At 38.6% G+C, this 16,878-nt stretch overlaps 1 protein-coding gene across 1 annotated transcript in view; it reads right to left on the bottom strand.

Moving 5' to 3' along the window:
* srl (spargel) overlaps positions 1-16,878 on the bottom strand; it is a 280,903-nt gene that overhangs the window by 106,002 nt on the left and 158,023 nt on the right. Inside the window, exons 7-8 of the mRNA XM_067151403.2 lie at positions 16,580-16,702; positions 2,044-3,107 (exon numbers count right to left, since the gene is read on the bottom strand). Coding sequence (XP_067007504.2) covers positions 2,044-3,107; positions 16,580-16,702 — 1,187 coding nt within the window. The remainder of the gene's footprint in view (positions 1-2,043; positions 3,108-16,579; positions 16,703-16,878) is intronic.

The raw sequence follows: 16,878 nt of genomic DNA, 5'->3' as shown, positions 1-16,878 counted from the left end.
TAACGCTAAGTGACGGCTGTCGACCTCAGGTCGACACACGAGCGGAAAGGGTTAAAAAAAACTACAGTAGAACCTCTATTTAAAATTTTCACAGGGACCTGATTTTTTTTTTAACCTTAAATGGGGGTTTACCTTATATCGAGGTTTCAGCAGAAAGCAAAACTTTTCTCGAGATCTTTGCCTGTATTAACATAAATTGTATCATCATACATTATTTATACAATGACAAAACCAAGAGATATCTACCCTATACACTGTACCATAGTTATGGTTTGTGCTTCATTTTGACAAATTTTTGTCAGTGAATACAAAACCGCTTCGGTTTAAGGTTCTTCTTATAACATTATACATGGTTTTCCATAAAAGTCGGGAAAGATACCAAACTCACACAAAATCACATTAAAATCGGTATGAAACAGCATTCGGCTTGTTTAAACATTTTCACGAATATTTTCCAAGCAATGGCTTACTTATTAGTACGTATTTTATAATTCCAATAGTTTGAACATGCATATTCAGTTTGATTCTTAAAATCTGTAATAGCATCACTCAAGAGGCTCCATTTTCTTACCTCAAATGGCGTCACCTAACCTAGGTTTACTGTGCATGTATTACGAAAACATATTTCAAGCTCTCTGTAGAATAAAGGTAACATTTTCACTATAAATTTACATGGGAACAGCCTTTCTGAAATTTAACAAGACATGAAAGTACACACCTAACCTCTGAAATTAGTTATGCACACCACTGTATCTTGAGAAGGAGAAGTATCACATTCTTATTTTATTTCAGTAAACAGTATTAAAATTATGCAACTGTTTACTTCAGCCTTTATTTCTAAAGAGTTAACAGCTGCTTTCATTGCACTTATCACAAAAACATGTTCTCCCGATGTTTGTTAACACCAGTCGGAGTTGTGAGAATGTGAGGTGACCTTAAGCTCGCTCCTGATTGACTTACTAGCGCATAGCAAGGAATAGATATGGGAGATGATCGATCGAATTCAACATAAACGCTGGAGTAGAGTGTATGGATATTGATAACTGATAAAAACTAATGCGCCCGAATTTGCCCGTAATAACGGATGAATCAGTAAAAGGGTTCTCATTGTAACCGACACATATTGCACAGATTAATAGAGGAATTTTCGACGGTTATAATAAAATTGTCATTAAAACGGGGGTTCTCTTCTACTACAGCAGCCACGGTCAGAGGTGTATGCGAGTCTGAATACTCACTTTAGCCCTAAGTGCCCGCGCTCTAAATTCTTCTTCTGCCTTGAATCATCCTTAGCAAGTTTATGACGTCTTTTTCATAGGTTCTTAATGACCCATTACCAAAATGAATAGAAATAAACATGTGAGAATTTTAACAATTCTTAAACGCTAAATGCAGGTTTTGCCGTATTGTGAATTACGTTAAATCGAATATACAATTCTATTGCTCTTATGGGATAATTTTCGGGACTGGAAATATCTTCCGTTAAATGTGGGTTTACGCTAAATCAAGGTCACAGAAAATCGGGGTTATACTGTATTTGTTTCACGATGCACTAACACAAGTTTTATGGAAATGAAGGGCTAGTACTGGAAAGGGAAATGAAGGTGGCCCCTGCAATTCCCTAGTGAGAATATGGGAAACCAAGGAAAACAATCTTTAGGACTGCCGAGAGTGGATTTTGAACGCAGTCTGGGATTGAACCCACTATTTCCCAAATGCAAGATGACAGGTACGCGGCCGAAATCATATAGCCATACCAATATAAATGGTCCATTATTGGACATTATAAATTTTCCAGCTAACTCATTCCTGGTTGCCAGCGTTTCACCCTCGTGTGCTAGGTTGGGCTCATCAGTTGGTACCTAGCACACCTACGATTTATACTGGTATTATAAATTTACTCCTTCAGGACAAATATTTCAGATTCTCTATGGGAATCAGCATCTATATCACCATACAGCCACTCGCTTCATCTAAACAAAGTTAAGGTCCTAATGTATATTCAACACTCTTTTTAAACATGAAGTTGTAAGTACAACTCACCTCCTTTCTTTTTCAGGTTCCTTCAGTTCTTCTGCGTTTGGTGGTAGGGTCTGCACTTCCACACTTTGCATTTGTGGCCGAACTTGTCCACCTGACTCCTCCTCCTCTTCAGCCCCAGCTGTCGCCTCCACTTGGCAGGTCTTGCTGTCTACTAAATCTGGAGTGGAAGACGTGTTAATGATATTATCAGCCTCCTTGTTCTCAGCACTTACTTCTTCACCTCCTGACTGCCCTGCCGTTGGAGAACTGGTCCTACTACTGCGAACCCTGTCCAGTTCTTTCAAACGAGATCGATATTCCTCAAGATTTAGTTTGCGCTTGCGTGGCTCCTGAGGTCTCTCCTTCACTTCAGACAACACAGCCTCCTGACTGGAACTACTACTGTCACTATTAGTACTTACCGAACGCACAAGTAATGAATGACCAGAAGCACCACTGCTATTATTTACTTTTAATACTGATACCATAGGAGTATCTTTAGTTTTTATTTGGCTCTGAGCATTACTAACAGCACTATCTACATTACTTGCCTTATTACTTCCTCCAACAGTAACTATTGCACCAAACTTATTATCCTTACTGACACTATTTGTAAAGGACGCTAAACAAACTTTTGCCTTGTTTTCACTGGTTACATCCAACTGTTTAACTCCAGCCATACTATCACACAAACTAGAACTGCCAGTTTCTTCACTAGCATCACTAACATCTCCAGACTCCAGTCCACTGTCCTTTCTAGAGTTCTTATCCCAGCCATCATCTTTACTTGAGCCTCGTCTGCAGTTCCTATCCAAAGTTTTCTGAGGAGTTAACAGCATGTAGTATTCTGGCAAACGGGAATACATCTTGTCCTGTGGGCTTGCAGGACAAGATTTGGAGATGATGTTTTCTTCAGTATTTTCAACAGCAGTGACAGGTAGTCTCTTCTTCTCACCAACATACTCTGAAGCATCTGAATGATAGAAAGACTTCAGAGGAGTACCATCTGCTGAATTTGAACTGCTGTTGAAAGTACAGTAATCATGGTCCAGTTGGACCGATTCTCCTCCACCATTGCCAGATACCTGGTATTTGACAAAAAGAACATCATTATTTTTAAAATACAGCCATATTTACTCAGCAATACTGTATAACAGACTAAAGTCTGCCTAATAGTCTACAATACAGAACAAAAGAATGAGATAAAACTTATATAGATTTTAAAATACTGTAATAAGTTACTTTGTAATAACAACTGTAAAATGTTTTCCAGGTAATGATATAAAGAGAATTAAATCTTAACATAAAGGTTATAAAACTACAGATTAAAACGAGTTGAAGATGAATGGTCAATGAGAAGCTAAGTTATTTTACATAAACATTATCTGTTATCTTATTAATGTAATGGTTGCTCTTCTGACTGGAATTTCCCTCCTTAATGGTTATCAATTAATTTGACTAGAAAGACTATACCTACATTCAGGTCCTAATTAATATTAGAAAAAAGCAGAACAAGCTTACAGTTCTACACTATTGTTCAGTGAAAGGACTTCCAATTTTACATTGTATCTGAAACCACAGGAACATGATTTTTTATTTATTTTAGAAATCCCACACGCATTGGCTGTTATTCGAATCACAGCTGCCTTTGTAAGAAGCCAGAATGATGTTGCTCAGCTATCATGCCTAAATGCTGAACTTTTTCTGAATGAATTACATTTTTAAACCATCAAAATTAAGCGTTACAAAACCATCAATTCACTGACAAAGGTAATCATGAACCTCAATAGCCATGTTCTGTTACATGAACTACAGACGTGAGGCTGAGTAGATCAGGTGGTAGAGAGCACTGGTCTACTGAGCACAAGTTGGCAGGTATGATCCCAGCTCTGTCCGGTGGTATTTGAAGGCACTCAAATAGGTCAGTCTTGTGTCTGTATATTTACCGGCACGTAAAAGAACTCATATGGGACAAAATTCCGGCACCTCGGCGTACTACCAACCCTCGTTAATAGCTCTTTACCTCGAGTGGTGTAGCATAAAGAATTTGCTGTACCTGCTCTGGAAGAATAACCATGGCGTACTATGGGAATTTCCTTACGGCTTATCACTGTGGACTGTTTCTGAGAATAGCTTTGGAACCCTACACAAACCAATTTGCAGGTAAAGAGCTTGGCAGTAGTTCACCTTCACCTGTTACAAACTTCAGTCCTGTCTGTGCATCTGCCCTGTGAGTGCACGTTTCTACAATGAATAAATGACACTAATGTAAAAAAAGAAGCAAGATGTCTGAGCTTATAATGAACAGAATCCTCCTAATAATACCATAACCAGACAAAGTGTTGGATGTTCTAAGTGAAAAATGTAAGTGGACGGATAAAATATCTCAGTCGGCCAAGAAAACTTACAAAGTCCTAAGTTTGAGAAGCTAGAAAAAGCTTTGGTTTTTTGGATACTCAAGCCAATGTTGAAAACAGAAGTGCACCCGATGCAGTCATTAAGGAACAAGCAAATTTTATTAGTGACAAACTAGACGTTAAATATGGCGTACAGCAATGGTCGACTATTTTGTTTCAAAAACCACCATGGGCTGATGCAGCATGTGTCATCACAAGGTTAATTAGGAATATTGAATTTGAATTTGTATACATGATTTGTCATTAGCAAACTTTAAAAAATAATACAATTTTTAAGAAATCTGATTAAATATAATTATCTTATATATTACGTCGTTTGGCTGTGATATAGGATATAAAATTTATTAACAATGAAATCAAAACTATTACAATATTCCTGTATGTGACATCAATTAGTTGGTCTAAGTGTAACAAATTTTTTTCACATTCTATTAAAACTACTAATTTTCTTAAAAGTTTGTTTGAAATTAAAATGTTTTACTAAAATCTTGAAGAATCTTTGTCACTTCATATAAACTTGAGAAATGAACTATATTACACTCTCAAAACAAATTATGAGATCAGGCGCAATTATTACTGTGTTCGTCATCATACTATCCAAAACTCTAATGTGCCGTGGTTTATTATAGGTGATGATGTTGCACACTTTGAAATTAACATTTGTTGACAGTTTTAAAATTCAACATTTGCTGTTGTCTATTCAAGATTTGAATTGCATTTAAAACTCAAAAACACAAATTGAAATATTTTTTTCAGCCATAACATAGTAAATTCATATAATAACCAATGCCAATTCTCAGGAATCTATAAACTCACTTGCTCCTCAGAGTGCGGATTTTCGTATATAAGCCAAACTGGAAGAAGTTTTATAACTAGATACCTAGAACATGTAAATGCTGCTAAACATAATAAATATGCAGCTATGAGTAATCACATGCAAGAAAAAGGGCACCATTTTAGGACTATAGAAAGAGATTTAAAAATAATCACAAAGACTGAAAAAGGAAAACTGATGAATGAACTGGAAAATATATATATCAACTTAGACAAACACTTCAACAAAGATAAAAACTTGAATGATGAAATCGAAGTCAAGAACCCTTTAATTGAACAATTACGGAATTTAATACAAACATTTAACCTTGATAGACAAAAATTTTCAAATATCTTCACTCCTGACAATATTAATATCTAAGAGAACAAACATCCCCTCCAACACTACTTCTGGATATTCCCCTCCACAAACCACTCCATCCATTATGACGCCGTCCACTGCTACTTCCCCCTCCCCACTCCCCGCGATTACGTACCCACACATACAACACAAGAATTGCTAGTAGAATGACAGGCAGTCGTCAAAGAACCGAGAACGCAAGCAGATACATAGGCAGGAGTCGAAAGGGTCAGTGTTGATCCTTTAATGTGAGGCCCCGATATTCCATCATATATAATATATCCTTACGAAATTTTCCCTTGTTACAGATATGTCAACAAGCTCATTGCATAGTTGGGAGAAACACAATTCAACTATCAACATAAAGCTTGAGAATCCCCATCAGACCTAGGCCCTGCTCACTCACACAAGATATTCAAATCCTGAATAAACAACAACAACAACAACAACAACAAATGTTGAATTTAAACATTGTCAACAAATGTTAATTTCAAAGTGTGCAACATCACCACCTGTAATAAACCATGGCATATTAGTGTTTCAGATATTATGATGACAAACACAGTAATAACTGCGTCTGATCTCATAATTTGTTTTAAGAGTGTAATATAGTTCATTTCTCAAGTTTATATGAAGTGACAAAGATTCTTCAAGATTTTAGTAAAACATTTTAAGTTCAAACAACAAACTTTTGAGAAAATTAATAGTTTTAATAGAATGTGAAAAAAAATTGTTACACTTAGACCAACTAACTGACGTCACATACGGGAATATTGTAATAGTTCTGATTTCAATGTTAATAATTTTTATATCCTATATCACAGCCAAACAACGTAATATATAATTATATTTAATCAGGTTTCTTAAAAATTGAATTATTTAAGTTTGCTAATGACAAATCATGTATACAAATTCAAGATCAATGTTCCTAATTAACCTTGTAATGACAATATGGCTGAAGATGCTCAGAAAATAAGCGAAACATGTACCACGTTTTTAATAATTTGGCAATAAAATAAAGATGAAATCCTAATTTTGTGTTTATTTTATTACTTGATGAAGGCTTGATGAAGCCCTTGTGTAGGAAATGACACAAATGCATCAAAGCTACTGCTTTGTAGTTGTGAAAGGAGACTGACAAGATTCACCCTGAAAGAAAAATCCTAGGGGGCCGCTTATTAGTATCTCTGAGTTTAGGGTACTAAGAGAGCTGCTGCTGGATCATCAAGGACTAGGCCCACAACTTATAACTATGCATTGGGGATAGACCCGCAAGACGGACTGGCCGATTTACTTTTGTCACATCATTTCGGCTCAATGTCAGTTTATAAGGAATGGGACAAGACTAGGGCATCCCCCGCAGATGACGCATGTCAATCTGGCCTGGTCACCTCAAAAAGTGTGCAAGGATTACAGGCAAAACCAGAGCGATGCTGACTAAACAAGCAAGCTCTCAATACAAAAATGGCTTCCCTAAAAGTATATGAATTATCTGAGGCTTTAAAATGGCAGGGACATCTGAACGGTACAGGAAATCAGGCAGGGTGGTGCAAAATCTAGAGACATCAGCAAGAGTTATAAAATCATCTATAACAGTAGTTCTAAGACCACCAATGGTACTGCAATAATTGTTAGCAAGAAATTTCGTGACTCTGCAGCCGAAGTACAACAGTCTAATAAAGACTGTATTAGTCTATATGGAAAATTATAATTTTCTCGTGTTATGCTCCAGAAATTGGTAGCTCACAGACAATGAAAGATGAGTTTTGGAAGAAGCTGGATAGAAATGTTTTGGAAGTACCACTGGATGCAACTATCATTATCTCTGGGGATCTAAACGGTCATGTTGGTTTGTAACAACACTAACTCTAGGTTGTTACCTATTTTGCAAAGTTATTTATTTGGATGCTTTTCGGCATATTTTGACATTTATGTCACCCTACATATTTTAAACAACATTAATCGCCCAATTACATCTACGATTGTATTCTTAAATCCTATCTTACTAGTGTGAGCTCATGTCCTAACACCACATGCTTGTTAGACGCACACTCAATCTGGCAGTTCTATTTGGTACTGCGCAGGCTCAAAGCTAGTTGTTGAGGTATTCCATAATCAAACTCAGTTACCATAAGAGATCCAAAGAGGCAAGATGGGTCTACACAGTTCGAGATTGAATCCAACTTCTAAAAGGATTATCAGTGAAAGAAGAGTCTACACAGACCCGGGATACGGCATCTGTCCTATTAATGGTCTTTTGCAGCAGCAGCAGCAGTTCTGGAATCTGCTTAAGCAAAATTACTCAAAATTCTCTGTGTCTGTAGTAACATGACCATCCATCATAGTATATGAGAGTTTGTGACTGTTTTCCCAATGGAATCACAGTGCTGGGCAGAGGAATGAAGATGGAGAAAGTTTTTTGAACCTTGCTGATGCCCACGAACTTGTTATAACTAATACATATTTCAAGAAGTGAAACTCGCTACCTTTGGGTATCATCATCGTCGTCAGCCGTTACTCGTATCCAAGTATACGTTTTCCATCTGCAGTTCATGTTTAGTCCACTTTGTGCAGATGACACTGATGGCTCTACAGGCCTACCCTTGCATAGAACATGCGACCGCATTTGGTACACGTGAGAGACGGTGTGGGCGTGATTGGGTTTGTCCAAGTTTTCTTCTAAGACGAGCTTCTGTTTGCAATCTTCGATGCTCTGTTTTAAACTGCTGGACAGCAGTGGATGTGGTTACATGCCAGCGAGGATGATTGTCAGCAAGTGTGTGCCAAGTACTGGGGTCAATGTTTGTGCTCTTCATGGTTTTTTTTTAGCTAATCCTCGTAGCATTTCAGAGGTGCACCACGTGGCCTCCTGCCAGAACTGAGTTCACTGTACAGTAACTGCCCAGGTAGTCTATTGTCACTCATGTGTTGGACATGTCCAATCCATCTGAGCAGGTGATTGATGATGAAGGCTTCTATACTGTTCATCTGTGCCCTTTCAAGAACTGCAACACTGGTTACATAATCCTCCCATTTGATATTCATGATGATCCTACGCTTCTGCTGGTGAAAACGTTCCAGTTTTTTGATGTCGCAACGGTATAGAGTCCGCATTTCACATCCATACAGTAATATGGAGACAACAACAGCTTGGTACACCATCACTTTAGTCAATATTTTTAGATCTTTATTAGAAAAGACTTTGTGGGAAAGACGTCCAAATGCACAATGAGCCGTTCGTATTCAGTTTTCTATGTCCATCCCCAAGGTGCAACGAGTCCAGAAAATACTCTCAAGGTAGGAGAAGTTGACTACTTGTTCCAGAGATGTTTCTGAGATGGTGAAGTTGGAAGTCTGGTAAACTGGTTCCAGGACCAAGTTGTGCAAGAACTTTAGTTTTTTCAATGTTGATAGTCCAGCCAAAGTGTTCATAATCTGTTTTAAATCAGTCAAGAGACATTTGCAGTTCCTCGGCAGAATGAGTTTGGAGAAGTATTGTTATCTGCATATCACAATTCTGTTACCCGGGTCTTTTAGATCTATTAAAGAAACTATTTAAAATAGTTTCTATTGGGTCTACCTTGTCAATACATTTTTAATGATTGAAAATTATTTATTTTATCATACATGTTTCAGGAACAATATCCATTCCCTTCATCAGTGATTTGACATCACTTCAAGCCTTCATCATCAGTCACCTGTTCAGATGGATTGGACATGTCCAACACATGAGTGACAATAGACTACCTCGGCAGTTACCATACAGTGAACTCAGTTCTGGCAGGACGACTTGCAGTGCCCCTCAGTTAATTAATTTTGCGCGGCTATTTCTAGCCGGGTGCAGCCCTTGTAAGGCAGACCCTCCAATGAGGGTGGACGGCATCTGCCATGTGTAGCTGGTTGCTGGTTGTTTAAAGGGGCCTAACATCTAGGTCATTGGCCCTGCCATGTGTAGGTAACTGTGTGTTATTGTGGTGGAGGATAGTGTTATGTGTGGGGTGTGAGTTGCAGGCATGTTGGGGACAGTACAAACACCCAGCCCCCGGGCCATTGGAATTAACCAATGAAGGTTAAAATTCCCGACCCGGACGGGAATCGAACCCGGACCCTCTGAACCAAAGGCCAGTACGCTGACCGTTCAGCCAACAAGTCGGACAGTGCCCCTCAGTGATTTGACATCACATGGTTAAGTTTATCAACAGTTAGTCTTTTAGAGCGGAGTCTAGCCAAATTAAAAATACCTCCATCAAACAGATAACTAATTTCTACACCTGTGTTGTTGGCAGATGTCTCATAGAGCAGAGCTGTCAGGTACAGAGCGAGCACACAGCCCATCAGTAATTGGAAATTCTTCTGAGATACTGTTTTGATAGACAACCTGACCAACCATACCATCGTGGAATGCCTGAACAAGTCCTGCAAAATGTTTAGGGCAGCCAAACTGCCTTAAAACCATCCATATAGATTCTGTAGGCACAGTATCAAAGACCTTTTCCAGGTCATAAAACACAAAGAACAAGGGTTTCTGTTATTCTCTGCACTTCACCTACAACTGTCTAGTGCAGAATATCGTGTCAGTGGTGCCTTCAGATGTGCAAAATCCACACTGTGATTCAGAAAGTATCTTCTCAGGAGAATATAAAGTCAATTCAACAGGTTCCTGGCAAATATTTTACCTGCTATGGACAGCAGGGATATGCCACAATAGTTACCACAGATACTTTGGTCGCCTTTTTGAAAATGGTGACTATGAAAAGAGCTTTGTTGTATTCTTGAAAAGTTGGTGGTAATGCCATCCAAGGTTGCACATGATGTGGGACATACTGGAGGAAGTTTTCAGCAGCAGTGGAATTGTGGTTTCAAAGTGAACCGAATGCTCTTTCCAGTGTCTCAGGATGTCTTGGCTAACTGTAAGAATGGTGGTATTGTCGGCAGCTTTCATATTTCCAGATGAGGCGTGGACAGGTCCATGAATCTCAAGTCCAGCATAAAATTTACGTAGGTCCCTAGCATCCGACATATTTTGTAGTTGATGGTTATGAATTTCATGTTTTTGGTCCGTATTGAACTGAGAATAATATATAAGTAATAATAATAACAACGTAAACGTTTCCACCTTTTCAATACTACAATATATTCACAAAATTACAAATTACACGGTACTAGTTTCGACCCATCTAGGGGTCATCATCAGCCGTATTGGAGCAAAGATCATTTGTGGCAAAATCCTAAGAAAATGTTATTTTAAAGAATAACAAGTGAAATGAGATGTTATGGTAATAGTTAATAATACAAGGAATATACATACTAAGAGGTTTTTAACAAAGAATAAAGTATAAATGGGGTGTTGTAAAAATTATAATCATGGAAATCAGTAAGTTCTTGTATTGAAATGAAATATGGCTTAGGAAGAGGGCTTAAGGTGGGGCTGAAGGGTGCGGGAGAAAGTGTAATTGTCTTGGAAAAGTACCTTTGATTAAATTTAGGATTGAGTTTAGGTTGGCTGCATTATTGTTTCTGAGGAAAGTGATAAATAGATCGAAGAGTATGTTGGGTTTCTCTGAGATTTCATTGAGATTGTGACTGGCATTAAAGTATTGGTCTAGGTGTATGTAGTTTAATGCCAGTCACAATCTCAATGAAATCTCAGAGAAACCCAACATACTCTTCGATCTATTTATCACTTTCCTCAGAAACAATAATGCAGCCAACCTAAACTCAATCCTAAATTTAATCAAAGGTACTTTTCCAAGACAATTACACTTTCTCCCACACCCTTCAGCCCCACCTTAAGCCCTCTTCCTAAGCCATATTTCATTTCAATACAAGAACTTACTGATTTCCATGATTATAATTTTTACAACACCCCATTTATACTTTATTCTTTGTTAAAAACCTCTTAGTATGTATATTCCTTGTATTATTAACTATTACCATAACATCTCATTTCACTTGTTATTCTTTAAAATAACATTTTCTTAGGATTTTGCCACAAATGATCTTTGCTCCAATACGGCTGATGATGACCCCTAGATGGGTCGAAACTAGTACCGTGTAATTTGTAATTTTGTGAATATATTGTAGTATTGAAAAGGTGGAAACGTTTACGTTGTTATTATTATTACTTATATAATATTTTGTAGTTCTTTGGTTTTCTGTTGCCGCCAATTGTACTTTATGTCGCTAATTTTAGCCTCACATTTCTGCTTCAGCACTTGAAAGCATGTTTTCTTTGTCTGAGAAGATGGATCTTGTGTGGAGGATAAAAAGGCTTAGCATGGGTAATGTTGATTATAGCTTCATTATTATCATTGAACCAGTTTTGTCTTTTCCTCTTCCTAAAGCCAATAGCACATTCTGTTACTTGCTTGATGATATTTTGGTGTGTGGTCCATTCAGAATCTATGTCTTTTGAGTTGAGTGTGTTGTGTGACAAGTGGTTTAAAATCGAGTTCTAGTATTCTGTGGCAACAGCTTCATTGTTAAGTTTACCAGTGTCAAATTTCCTTCTGGGAGGGTGCACAAGATAGACATGTGGCTTCTGATGGATGAGAATCCTAAGTCGACTAAGAAGAAGTTTATGATCTGTCCAACAGACATGAATGCTCCTTTCTTGCTGTCTTGTAATCATAACATCTCTTCTGTTGCGTTGCCGGGTAACAATATACTCAACGAGATGCCAGTGTTTGGATTGTGGGTGTATCCACGTTGTTTTGAAGAGGTTTGAAAATCGGAAGTGTGTATTTGCGTTGAACAGTTCATGTTCAGCTCATAGATCACTTAGTAACAGGCCATTTGAATTGCAATTTCCTACGTCTTAATTTCCCATGACATTTTCTCACAGCCGGTTGTCATTTCCCACTTTAGCGTTGAAGTACTCAAGCAATATCATCTTATCCGTTGCAGGTATCTTGGTGAGAACTGTGTTCAGATGATGGTAGAACTGATTTTTTACATCATCCGTATCATTTAAAGTGGAGGCATATGAGGAAATAAATGCAAGAGCACTATCGTCAGAGAGAGGCATACGCACGGTCATGAGTCTTCCATTTACTGTGGTTGGTGTAAGTCATGTTTGTCCATTAACTTTGTCTTAACCACAAATCTAACACCATGAATATGATATTCCCCTTCCTCTTTTCCTTTCAAGAAGATGGTACATCAACTACTGGCTTCATTTATTCGTCCTTTAACTGACAGTCTGGTTTCACTCAGTGCAGCAATGTCAATGTTTAGTCTTGATAGATCGTGGGTAACAAGAGCTGTCCTCCTTTCGGGCCTATCGTCCTTCAGGTCTAGTAGTATTCTAACGTTCCAAGAGCCTACAGTTAGAATGTTATTCTTTGTTATTTGCTAATTACAAACCGTATGAATTGGGGCAACCCTCGAAGTGTGGTTTCTGAGACATGTTCAAATGTGTCTACCAATGTTTAGACCACATTTTCTCTGGCCTTCCCAATTTGGGGCATGCAGCAGTGACCCTAAGTAGGCCTGCCAGGTCACAGATGCAGGACCGGATTCCTGAGTAGTCACAGGGTCTCTGGAAGGTGACCATCGCACATCTGCTGCCAACGTGCAGGTCCAGACTAGAAGCTCCCAGTTTCCCCCAACAAAACCTCTTTCCGCCATCCTTATCCCATCTTCGTTGGACTTTTGAACAGCAGGCAAAATTTCCATGGGCGTGACTTTGTTTAAGCTGGATTACAACTTACCAGGAAGTTATTATTATTATTACTTATATATTACCAGGAAGTGGCCCACACACTATGATTCCAGAGCCATATACCACAGCACATGTAGCATGAGACATGCAGGATCAAGCACTGGAACTGCAATGAACTGCCGCAGACTCGATAATCTTGAGTTGCGCGTTCGTAGCCAGTAGTTGTTCCCCTTCCACCTGCTTATCCGTTGGCCACTTGTACTTATATTAATCTCCAAGTACCTGGGCCGCCTCTTCCGTCATCTCCACTGTGTACCTTGAACTGAAACTGTAAAATTACGTATTTGATTTTCGACTTCTTCTTAGCATTGAAAGCTCAACAAACAGTGCTCCATAGTGTGTTATAGTGCTTCATTAACTGCACTTGACGGTTTCATCTTAACTTTTCTTTTTTTCACCTGTGCTTCTTATTTGCGATTGACTAAACTTCAACGCACAGTGCTCCCTACAGATTTTAGTGCTTTACTAACAGCAACTAACAGAATTATTTTAACTTTGCATTTTATTTATCTGTGCATTGTTTTACACTTACTTGTGATCAGCTGATGATGACCAAGAATACTGGTCGAAACCGGTACCAATTTTAATTAAATAGGAATGTAAACTACATTTCTTATTTTAATACTATTGAAAGGTTGAACCATTTTATATCTTCTTTTAACTTAATAGTTACAAAATACTACACACACCAGATGGAAAGTGAGAAATTTACTGCATTGCTAAGCAGTGCTACAGACAGGGAGACAGCTGGAGAGATTTTGCTGTATTAATGACAAAGAGGGCAAACGTGTCACCGACTGAAGGAAAGTTTTTTTTAGCTATTGGCTTTAAGTCACACCGACACAGTTAGGTCTTATGGCGACGATGAGACAGGAAAGGGCTAGGACTGGGAAGGAAGCGGCTGTGGCCTTAATTAAGGTACAGCCCCAGCATTTGCCTGGTGTGAAAATGGGAAACCACGGAAAACCATCTTCAGGGCTGCCGACAGTGGGGTTCGAACCCACTATCTCCCGAATACTGGATACTGGCCTCACTTAAGCGACTGCAGCTATCAATCCGAAGGAAAGTAGCAGAGCGCTGGAGGCAGTACTTTGATGAAATTAGCAATGTAGAGTTTCTGCACACTCCTATTCCACAGTCCACACCACCATAAGGACCTGTAAGCCTGATCACCAAGGCAGAAGTCATTGACATGATTGGCAAGATGAAGTCTGCAAAGGCAACTGGACCAGATGATATTCCTGCAGAACTCTGGAAATCAAAGCAGTGGGACTCAGCTCAATGGCTCATGTTTCTTCAATATTAGAGACAAATACTAGCCGAGTGGATGTCTAGTACAACAGTCCCAATTCGGAAGCAAAAGGGGTAGTCAGCTGAATGTTCTCATTATCGCCTAGTACACCTTCTGTCTCACACAATAAAGGTTTCCGAGCATATCACTGATCAGAGAATCAGAGAATCTGCCCATTTCTCCATCAACCAGTGCAGTTTTGTTAAAGAATGTTGTACAGTAGATGCTATTCATGCTGCTTGCTTCCTAGTTAAGAAGCACTGTGGGAAATCGAGGCCCCTACACCATGCCTTCCAAAACCTCGAAAAGGCGTCTGATCATGTGCCACATGACTTGAGCTGGCATGCCTTCCACGGTCATAGTGTCCCTGAAGAGCTGATAGATTGGGTCAAACTGCTCTACCGAAACCCAAAGAGCTATGTACAATCAGTGGCTAGATTATCAGGTGATTTTCTTGTTTCTGTTGGTGTCCATCAAGGACCTCACCTTTCCTCTTCATTACAGTCATGGATACTGCTATAAGAGATCTACAGAAATCTTCACCTTGGACCTTGTTTTAAGCTGAAGATGTGCTTTTGGTCTCTGAGGATAAAAATGACCCCCAACTACAAGTCCAAACATGGACCAACCGTCTACCAGAATCTAGATTATGGCTCAACATTCAGTCAACTGAATACATGACAATTTGATCTACATGATCTGAACACAATTCAAATTAATGGTGTTGACCTACGAACAACAACGTAATTTAATTATCTTGGCTCAAGAATTACTGAAATCCTGAAAAATCAAATCACGTGAGTAACGTATTGCTGAAAAGGTGCTCAGTGGCTGGTGTCCTATGTGATGTCTACAGTTTATCGATCTGTGAGCGTGTCCAGTTGCTCTGCATGGTGCAGAATCCTGGTCTTCTACTAAGGAGGTGGAAGAGCAACTTGGCGTGATGGAAACAAAGATGCTCCAACGCACAATTGGCTTGACACTTCATAATCATATCAGCAACATGAAGTTCCCAAGTGATATGGAGTGGCACCAATCACTGAAAAGATGTGGGAAGTCGTCTCCACTAGTAGGGACATGTATTTCGAGCTGCTGAAACAACAGTTGCAAAGAATGGATTGACATTGCTGATTGATGGGAAAAAGCTAGTAGCACGACCGAGAAAGCGTTGGCTTGACACCATACATGAAAATCTAAAAACTGTACTTTCATCCTAACAAACAGCACAGAATTGTGGGAAATGGTGACAGGAAGCCAAAAAAGCAGACCCTACTAGTATGTGCAGAAAATGCGAAGTAGAATAAGAAGAAGATTTTTTTAAAAAAGAGAGTATTAATTTCTTAGCAATTTTGTTATCACATTGAATTCATAACATACAGGAAAAAAGGAAAGAAAACTATCAATTTATTAATATAAACAATGGCACTAAACTACAAACATTTTAGACCTAACATTAGAACATACATACAACCCTTACAAAGTTTCATTTATCAACGATTAGGTCAATTTGCTTTATGCTGCACCAACACAGATAGGTCTTATGTTAAATAAGGTACAGCCCCAGCATTTGCTTATTGTGAAAATGGGAAAATATGGAAAACCAACTTTGGGGGTTCAAACCCACGATCTCCGATGCAAGCTCACAGCTGCACGTCCCTAACCACATGACCAACTCGCTTGGTCGTCATAGTTAATTAAAACTAACGCATTACATGAATCTGAAAAACATGTAACATAATGCCATCTACCTTCCTGTACAGAAGAATATCTGTATTAACTACCCAGAATGAAGTGAGTGTGGTTTTGATTGAAAATTATATGAGGAAGGTTGTTGATAAATATTGTACTGTAAATGTCTAGCTAGCAAGCATTTTCAAAATAAGAGCAAAACAACAACAAATAATGGGCCAAGAATACTACACTTTTCTTGCCAGTTCACGATGATCACTCACCAATTTGAGTAATTTGTTCCTACTCAGAGTGGCAGCAGCATCCTGCATACGAGTGCCTGATCGGCCAGGACGTTTACTGGGCATGGCAGGAATCACAGGAATGACCTTTTTGCGTCCAGAAGCCTGTTGAACAATAAATTAACAAGTAATAAAACAACATTCTGCTTTGCTGCTGTGAGGCTAAGAAGAGAGGTTGAATATTAGCAATAATATAGTATTACATAATGAATCAATAATTTGGGGACAGTCTGTACTTGAATTTAGTAATCTTTGTTTCCCAACATTGCCAATAGCATCAT

Source organism: Anabrus simplex, chromosome 7, assembly GCF_040414725.1.
Source record: "Anabrus simplex isolate iqAnaSimp1 chromosome 7, ASM4041472v1, whole genome shotgun sequence".
In the NCBI taxonomy this organism is placed as follows: Eukaryota; Metazoa; Arthropoda; class Insecta; order Orthoptera; family Tettigoniidae; genus Anabrus; species Anabrus simplex.
Note: the sequence above shows the minus strand (reverse complement) of the source record. Positions and strands in the feature narration are given on the sequence as shown.